This window comes from Mus musculus, chromosome 15 (assembly GCF_000001635.26).
Source record: "Mus musculus strain C57BL/6J chromosome 15, GRCm38.p6 C57BL/6J".
Taxonomy (NCBI): Eukaryota; Metazoa; Chordata; class Mammalia; order Rodentia; family Muridae; genus Mus; species Mus musculus.
The window spans coordinates 74,876,448-74,885,877 of NC_000081.6; the positions used below are offsets into that span (position 1 = coordinate 74,876,448).

A 9,430-nucleotide genomic window follows, 5' to 3' on the forward strand; every position below is an offset into this window, starting at 1 on the left:
TTTCAAACGGCAAGTGACGACATCAGTTTGGCAATCAGAAGACCTTCATCCTAAGAACCCTCTGAAGTTGCTTTCAAAAAGAAGAGAAAATAATCACAGATAAGATAAGGAACAGGAAATTCAGGAGAACTGCGAAATCAATTTTGCTGACTCACACAGATACTGGTTGATAAGAGAGGGACACGCTGGACAGAAGTCAGGCAGTGACTGATGGCAGCTAGCTCGGATGGCATCAGCAGCTCAAACGAGCTCCTCTCCTTGGACAATCAGGAATCGCCATCTGCACTGAAAGATCCCTTTGGTCTGCAGTGTTTGAGCAGCATCACCCGTGTTAACCCTCTAATGCATGGCTCCGCACACGGTGCAGACCCAGGGTGGTCAGTGAGCCTGTGCCTGTGGTTCAACCTCTCTGGTCCTCATGGCTTCCCTTAATCTGCAAAGTGATGCTGCAAAGATCTTATCAGTAGTTGGGAAATACACTGTCATAACAACAACAACAAAAAACAGATTATTACACAGTTTTATAAATTAGACAAAATGAGACTATAGCATAGTTTATTTGTTTGTTTATTTTGAGCCGGTCTCTTATCTCCCAGGTTTGTCTCCTCCCTAGGTTCAAACTTTCTATCAAGCCAAAGACGTCCTTGACCTTCTGACCCTCCTGCCTCCACAGACAGAACCATAATGTTCCCTTGACCCTGAGAGTGGAAGCCAGGGATTCCGAGCGCTTTACCATCTGAACCACATCTTGGGCCTTAGCTTGTTGTTTCTACCCTTTTGACACAAAGCCTTGTGTTCTCGTTTTACTGATAAGCAAGTGGAAAGTCCAGAAAAATTATAGAGCCCGTGCCTGAGGACACAGGCATGAGTGGCAGCAGAGGGTAACCCCTTCCAGGTTGGGTCTGAGGGATGGAGGCCTACAGCATGGAAAACCATTCTGGAGTGAATACTGGAAGGATGGACACTGTAATAAAGTAAAATTTCCGGGGCCTCTGGAGCCTGTGGAGCACCAGCCCCTGACCCAGGCGGTCTCCTGACCTCTGTGGTATCAGTACTGGGTGTGGGAACCTCAGCAGCAGAGGGTCCCCAGCGCATGCGCACTACCAAGAAAGCCAGTGAAATCCTGGATTCTGCGAGAAGCGTGACTAACGAGATCCCTGCTCAAGCAGTCCACTGACCTGGGGAGTTTAGAAACCAGACAGGGCACTCACGGAGATCTCCATTTCAATAGTGACAAGGCCCCTCACACAGTTCCACACACTGTCTTGCATGCTCTGCTCTCATCTGGTGACTGTCCCTCTCTTGGGGTCCTCTGCTCTCATAAAAAAAACTCTAGTCTAAAAGTTTGGTGCTGAGATGAAAGGATGGACCATCTAGAGACTGCCATACCCGGGGATCCATCCCATAATCAGCCTCCAAACGCTGACACCATTGCATACACTAGCAAGATTTTGCTGAAAGGGCCCAGATATAGCTATCTTTTATGAGGCTATGCCGGGGCCTAGCAAACACAGAAGTGGATGCTCACAGTCAGCTATTGGATGGATCACAGGGCCCCCAATGGAGGAGCTAGAGAAAGTAACCAAGGAGCTGAAGGGGTCTGCAACCCTATAGGTGGAACAACAATATGAACTAACCAGTACCCCAGAGCTCGTGTCTCTAGCTGCATATGTATCAGAAGATGGCTTAGTTGGCCATCATTGGAAAGAAAGGCCCATTGGTCTTGCAAACTTTATATGCCTCAGTACAGGGGAACAACAGGGCCAAGAAGTGGGAGTGCGGGGGAGTTGGGGGAGGATATGGGGGGACTTTTGGGATAGCATTGGAAATGTAAATGAAGAAAATACCTAATAAAAGAAAAAGAAAAAAAAGAAATACTAGTCCTATTCAATTCAGTTTTAAAAGGAGATTTATTCTCAAATTTGAGTAAACTGTTTTATGAAAAAAAAAAAAAAAAGAAACTCCAGTCTACCAAATTTCAGTTCCAAGCACCACTCTTCAGCAGAAGGCTGTCGTTCCCTAGGGGCCTTGGGACCTGCACCAAGTAAGGATCTGAGCTCGTCCACCAGCTTGCCCTTCCCAATCATGTGTCCAGGAGCAGCCTATCTGCCTTCATTAAGTAGTACTGCACTTTGACACTCACTGAGGTGACAAGCAGGCAGTCACCTGAGTTTGGCCCTCTTTTGGTTCCCAGGGCCTCACAACACACCCTTGTGTAAGAAGGAGGGAACAATGCCATGTAGGCACCTTTCGGTCAAGCCTGGCTCTAGAGAGTTAGGGAGAATCCAGTCAATGGAGTCACCCACCAAAACTGCTGCCAGCTTAGAATCTAGTTCCCAGATCCATTCTCTTCACTGGGGCAAGGTGTTGGCCAGGCTTTCAGAGATGAGGAGAGAGGCAGGCACGCACTGAACGGGGACAGGCTCTCTTTGATGGAGGATGTACAATCCCTAGGGCTGACTGATGGCGTCCTGGAGCTGGACCACAAGCAGAGAAGAGAGGAAATGCTTCAGGCTTCACTCACAGTTGGACAGTTCTGGATGCTCTTTGCTCCAGAATAGACTGGGGTTCACAGGGGCTCCTGAAGTCCTGAGGAGCTTGGTGTTGCCTCAGGATAGAATCCTCAGGGTCCACCCCAGGAGTGAGGTATGCTGGGACTACATGGCTACATGGCTGGCGTCTCGTGCAACAATCTTACTGAAACCAGTCTGACCCACACCTTGTTCAAACTAATCTGTCCCAGCATCTGCCCTTCTCCCACAGCCAGAAGGGAGGCCTCTCCATAGGGTTTCCATCTGTCAAGCGTCTTTGAATTCAGGTTAAAGTAGCACACTTCACTACTGGGCCACCAGTCAGCAGGTACAGATGCAATGAAGCTCAACTCTTTTGAAGTGGTTCAGTTCCTCTGAGGTAGTTAGAGGGAGCCATGGGATGTGGGGGGAAAAGCCAGGCCAAAATAGCTTGTTGGGCCTCCTGAGGGGCCTACCTCAGCCCCCAGTAACAGGTGACAGCTTCCTTAAACCAGCTCTTGGGGGCCAGCAGATGACCAGCTTGCAGACAAGAGTTCTGTTTTTTGTTTTGTTTTGTTTTGTTTTGTTTTGTTTTGTTTTTTTGAAACAGGGTTTCTCTGTGTAGCCCTGGCTGTCCTGGAGCTCACTTTGTAGACCAGGCTGGCCTCGAACTCAGAAATCCACATGCCTCTCAGACAAGAGTTCTGAATGCAGCACTCTGGACAGGGGCCACGGTCTCTATCAGCCACATCTGTGAGGTTGCCTCTTGGAATCCTTCTGATTGGAGTTCAAGAAGTGCCCCACCCATGGCTACACATTCCGGTTGCATGATGGCACCAAACTCCAACTCTTAACTCTGCAGCTTGTGAGCCCCTGTGGGAGCTCGGCACCTACTGGCTGAGATAGATATAGCAGAGGCCGAGGGCCAGCAATCCCCAACTGACGTGGAGGTTCCTGGCACTATTGCAGAGGTCCGTGTTGCAGCAGGAGGACTTGGAGTTGGCTGTGACATGATTAATGTCAGGGCAGGTATATGCACATGTTTTTGTCACAGTCGTTTGCTGACCTGGCGGTGCTGGAAACAGAGGGAAGAGGGTCATTTACTGAGTCCTGTAAAACCCACTCCTGGCCCCGTCAGCAAACCCAGGTCACCTGCAGCCTCCAGTTCAAAGGGTCAGACAGCCAGATGTCAGTAGGGTTAAACTCAGGAGGTAACCAGGTTCAGGGCTCAGGATGTGGCCAGGATTAAGGCTTAGTATGTAACCAGGGTCAGGGCTCAGAGTCATGAAGATCCAGGCTCAGAGTGTGACCAGGATCAAGGTTCAGAGTATGATGAGAATTGACTCAACGTGGGACCCGGGATCAGGGCTCAGGAATATGACTAGGGTTACCCACTCCCCTACCTCCTCCTTTCCTTTTTGAGTAGCTAGCGCTCTTGGCAACAGTTAGAATTGCATGCTATATGTGCCTGTTCTGCACACAGTAGCCCATTTGGAAATGGGTTTTCCACTCTTTCTAAGCCAGCAGTGTTGGGTTTCATTTTGCAGGGAGGACTGGGATACTCAAAACATTTTCCTGAACAGTTGCAGGAACCTCTCAGGGCCATATCTGCCCGGCTTCCCCAACTCTACTAGCAAGCTTTGCCTTAGCTGGTATCCCCAGGTATCAGATTCAGGTTCTGTCCCCTGACCCACCTACTTAGGACCAAGATACTCACTATACCAGTTGGTCAAGCAGTAGAGGCTCTGGCTGGAGCAAGTCTTAGGCTTGTAGCAGTCCTCTATACCACTGCATTCATGACACTTCAACGCCTGGGCTGGAGAGACACAGCTGGGGTCAGAGACAGAGGCACTCGATAACCACACCAGACAGCACAGGACCCAGCTCTGAGGAAACACTGACCACCAAGTAGCCCATCCTGTTCTCCAGCCACCCACATGGACAGCCTCCCTCCCAGCAACCAGACTGAGGTGCCAGCACATAGGGCCCTGACTCTGGGACAGAAAACCAAGACTCTGAGCAAACAGCAGTCCATGCTGCTGGCCATATGTCACAGAATGTCACCAGGCAAATGATGCTAATTCCACAAGACTTTGCAAAAGAGACAGCAAGTCTAGCAGGACGGCTAGGCTTAATGGAAAAGGTGAGTAGGGGGACCAGTGAATAGAGGCACTTGTTGCCAAGCTTGAAGACCTGAGTTCAAATCTCCAAAATCCACAGTGGAAGAGAATTGGTTCCAACAGGCTGCCTTCTGACTTCCACATGCACACTTTGACATGATCACATGTATACACACACACACACAAAAGGGAAGAGGGAGGAGAAGGGGAGAGGGATGGAGATGGAGGGGAGAGGGATGGGGATGGAAGGGGAGGGGAGAGGGACGGGGGGGGGGGAGAGGGATGGGGAGGGGAGGAGGAAAGAGAATGTTAATATACTATAAGAATTTTAAGGTGAGTGGAGGTACCCATGAAATGACTCTGTGTCTAGACTGTGGGGCCTCCAGCAAGTCCGGTGCCCTATGCCAACACCTCCTCTGGACAGCAGGACCGCATCATCTGGGGGAGGGGGGTGCAGATCCAGCCAGGTCACCCCACACCTCAGGATGCCAACCAAGGACAGGATGCTAGACAGGGGTTCCCACTTCCTTGCTTACCAGAGGATCCCAGCAGAATCAGGGGCAACAACCAAAGCAGGTGAGTCCTCATCTTGGGCAATGAGAGCAAGCAGAGCTCGTGTCTCTGTCCAGCTAGCACTGGACCAGCCTGTCTTTATATCCCTCTTGCTCTGTGGGTGGGGCCTTGGTCCGTCTCTCACTCCTGACTACCTACATGTGTCATCTCTGGGTGTGTGGTTGGGAGGTAAATACCTCCAAGAATTCTTTATCCAGCGCTCCAAACCCTCTCCCGTACCCATCCTCCCTTTCCCCTGCTCCCTACAAAGCCCCCAACCCTGACTCCAGTCAGCTGCACAGCGCTGACTCTAACCAGGCCTTCACTGAGGAACCATTGTCTGCTCTTTGCCCATCTTTTTAAAAAAAAGTACCAGGCACGGTTGAAACACACCAGCAAAAGAATCCCAGATCAGAGAGCCCATAAGGGGGCATCCTCTCAAAGCTCCACTCCTTGGTGTATAGATGCCATTTCCCCCTCATGTCCCCAAGGCCTCTTTGGGTCCCTCAGCTCCTCCAACAAGCCCAGTGAGGTTACTCTCCATGGCCTGTGAGGAGATAGAAAAGGAATCAATAATGATATTCATTCAATAAACAGAAAAGAAAGGAGACACCATGGAGAATCATGGGTTGGGGATGCTTGGCGTTGGTGGGCTGGGGATGCTGGGGGTCATCAGGCTGGGATGCTGAGCTTTGGTGAGATGAAGATATTGGGGTCCAATAAATTGGGGATACTGGACATCAGTTAGTTGGGGAGTTAAAAGCAGCATACTGGGATTGTGGGAGACAAGGGGTCGGAAGGGGGTCAGTGACCACTGGCTGACCATTGATTGAACAGGACTCAGCTCTGTAAAGATATTTAAGCATCCCAAGTGTAGAAATTGGTCTTTCTTCCCAACTTAAAGCATTCTAGGTATCCATTGTGTCTCCATATTATAACAAAGAAAGGGGAAACAGCCAGGTCACAATGAAGTTTAGGGCTTCTCACCCCCTGGATGCTGTGTCTGCCTGTTACTAACAATTTTTTCCATGGCAGACTTGAGGCTCCAAGATAAAGAAAGCACCCTTCTGTGCCACATGCTCCTGTCTGGCTCCGCTATGCACAGTGACAGCTATCACTCTCCTGAGGACCAAGCAATATTTAGACAGGCTAGTAACCATACCCATCCTAGACTGTCATAGGCAGACACATTGGTCAGGACTCAGGAAACACCAGTGTCAGGGTCACATCCCACCCATACCTCCACCATCAACAGGCACAGCAACCTTCTGCACTGGGGCAGCATTCAAGCACACAGGGAAGTGGCAGACCCCTTAGCAATTCCCAGACAAAACAGTCTGCAGTTGAAAGCTGTGTGACCTCTGCCACTCTGCTGTCACGTTTACCTTCTCTAAACTAATGAGGAGTCAGGGGTCAGCCCAATGAGGCACAAGTTTCCTGATAAGGATCTTGGGCAACACCTTGACCAGTCATAGCTGCCAGTCTAGAAAGCCTGTTTGTTGTCTTGGTCCTCTAGACAACCTTCCCAGAACAGTAGAAAGTCATAATATCTGCAGAACATTGGGAGCTGTGTACATTCCGAGCCTAGAACATACAGGTACACTGTCTCACCCTAGGGTTGTTTACCAGAGTGGAATAAACTAAAGATTTAGGCATAGGAAGATGACACTGGGAGCCTTAAATGTCATAATGGAACCTTCACAGGAGTGAGGCAGATGGCTGGGAAGAAGGCTCAGTCAGCAGAGTTTTGTGTTTGCAAGCATGAGCACCCGAATTTCATCCTCAGAACCCATGTGAGAAGCTGGGCGTGGTGGTATGTGCTTATAATCCCAGCATTAGGAGAGTAGAGATAGACGGATTCCTGGGATTTGTGGGGCAGTCAGTCTAGCCTACTCAGTGACCTCCAGACCAGTGAGAGAGCCTGTCTCAAAGAGAAACAGAGAGAGAGAGAGAGAGAGAGAGAGAGAGAGAGAGAGAGAGAGAGAGAGAGAGAGAGAGAATGTTTACAGTTTATAGGACACACAATGGACCTTGGCCTCTAGTCTCCATATATATGCACTCATGTGTTCATGTACACATATGTGTAAGTACCACATGAACAGAAAGAGAGAGAGAGAGAGAGAGAGAGAGAGAGAGAGAGAGAGAGAGAGAGAGAGAGAGATGAAGCTGGAGGGTCAGAAGACAGGGCGTGCAAGCTGAGGACAGAATCAAGAAGAGGATACACCAGAGAAGCTTCTAGAAGCTGGAAGCAGGGCAGAGATGTTGCCCTCCAGAAACAGGGCTGTGTGGCTCTGTTGAGGTAACCCAAGGACCATCACTTGACCTCAGAAGTGTAAGCAGTAAGTAAGTACACAGCATTATTTCAGGCTGTTGGATTTGTGGTCTTAGCTGCCACAAGTGGCTAAACCATCGGGCGTCCACTTGGCCAAGTGAGAAGTGGGCCCAGAGTGAGATTCTGCCTTATGGGGAAGTTGATGACCAAAGTGCAAGGGCTCCCCACAGAGAGTTAAGCTCTGCCACAGAATGGATGACAGAGGCCTTCCAGGTTCCATCCCCACTTCTGGAGGCTTCATGCCAGCATTGTACTTCCCCCAAATTCACATGCAGCAAGTGGGTGTGAGTAGACCATAATAGTCTACAGTTGTACTCCGAAGTCAGATCCAGGCCCATCCCTACTACACTCGTAGTCCCTGGGACTCTGAATCACTGTGACCTGATGTAGTCTTCCAAATGATGCACCTCTAGGACAAGGTGTGCCTGTTTTCTGGAAGTGTTTTTGTTTTGGTGTCTTGTAGCCCAGGCTAGACTTGAACAATTGATCTTCCTCCCTCCACCTCCAAAGAGCAGATAGCACAGGTGTGTCCTGCCATGCCCCGTGTAGTAAGTTTGTTTTTAATAAAACTTTATTATGGTGGTAAAACACACATGAATCAACCTTATCTTTGTAGCTACTTTAAACTGTTGGGTGGCAGTAGGGGCATTAATGCAGAGCTACCATCACCACCTGTTCATCCACAGAATGTTTTCCAGCTCTCCAGACTGAAATTGTCATCATTAAACACTGAAACCCCACCACCTTTTCCAGACCCTTGGACCCACCATCCCACTTTCTTTCTCTATGGACCACACTCCTCCAGGGGTCTCTCAAGGATTTCAGACAGCCCATGCCAACCTTGAACTCACTATGTAGCCAAGGGTGATCTTGAATGTCTGAACTTCCTGTCTTTATGTCCCCAGTGTTGGGATCACTGGAAGATACCATTGTGGCCATTTCATACAGAAGTGTCACAGCCTTGTGCATGCTAGGCGTGGACTCACACTGAACCACATCTCCAGCACGACTTTTATCTTTTTGCAGCCTGGCTTGTTTTATTCAACAAGACTGTCTTCTGTTCTCTCATGCAGCAGCTCATGTGTTCACGTCTGTTCTGATGGTATGTTACTAGGTACTCGAGTGTTGACATCGATACATTGTCTTGCTGTGTAGCTCCTTTAATGTATATCTTCTTTGCCTAGAGTTAATTCTGATCTGCTTCTGTGTGTCAAGGGGGCCATCTGGCTCCCTTCTGCCTATAATTTTCTACATTTTTTCTTTTTCTGCCCATTCACTTTTAACCTGTTTGTGTCTCTGTAACTGAAGGAATTTGGGGTCAGAGGGTGTGGCTTAGTAGTAAAGACTTGTCTAACATGCACAAGGCCCAGGATTTGACATCAACACAGATGATAGATAGACACAGAGAGAGGGGGAATAGATACATAGGAAATAGATAACAGATAGGTAGACAGACAGGAATACATACAGACAGAAAGATAGATGATAAATAGATAATAGGTAGACAGACAGAAATACATACAGACAGAAAGATAGATGATAGATGATTGATAGATGATAGATAATAGATAGATGATAAATAGATAATAGATAGATAGATAATAGATGATTTATAGATGATAGATGAATAGATTATAGATAGAGGCTAGACCAGTTATTCCCCTTTCATCCAGTTCCTCATGTTGTGGTGACCACCAACATTATTTTTGTTGTTACTTCATAACTGTAATTTTGCTACTGTTGTGAATTATAATGTAAATACTTTTGGGGATAGATCTTTGCCAAAGAGGTCACTACCCACAAGGTGAGAACTGCTGTGATAGATGACTGACAGACAGACAGACAGACAGACAGACAGACAGACAAGGTGAGTCTCTCACAGACAGTGAATAGTTGGGTCATTTTTAAAGCAGATT

At 48.4% G+C, this 9,430-nt stretch overlaps 1 protein-coding gene across 1 annotated transcript; it reads right to left on the reverse strand.

Moving 5' to 3' along the window:
• Nucleotides 1-1,888: 1,888 nt before the first annotated feature.
• Ly6m (lymphocyte antigen 6 complex, locus M) lies at nucleotides 1,889-5,257 on the reverse strand. The gene is made up of 3 exons (NM_025929.2): nucleotides 5,167-5,257; nucleotides 4,228-4,326; nucleotides 1,889-3,585 (listed from the first exon to the last, which is right to left on the reverse strand). The coding sequence occupies exons 1-3, from the start codon at nucleotides 5,216-5,218 to the stop codon at nucleotides 3,401-3,403; spliced, it is 336 nt and encodes a 111-aa protein (NP_080205.1). The 5' UTR covers nucleotides 5,219-5,257; the 3' UTR covers nucleotides 1,889-3,400.
• Between the last annotated feature and the right edge of the window lie 4,173 nt (nucleotides 5,258-9,430).

What these genes read in the sequence shown, in the direction of transcription:
- Ly6m (NM_025929.2), bottom strand. Translation starts at nt 5,218, where the DNA reads ATGAGGACTCACCTGCTTTGGTTGTTGCCCCTGATTCTGCTGGGATCC. An exon ending in GATTCTGCTGGGATCCTCTG is followed by an intron (nt 4,327 to 5,166) that starts GTAAGCAAGGAA and finishes GTGTCTCTCCAG; the next exon opens with CCCAGGCGTTGAAGTGTCAT. An exon ending in CTGCTTGACCAACTGGTATA is followed by an intron (nt 3,586 to 4,227) that starts GTGAGTATCTTG and finishes CTCTGTTTCCAG; the next exon opens with CACCGCCAGGTCAGCAAACG.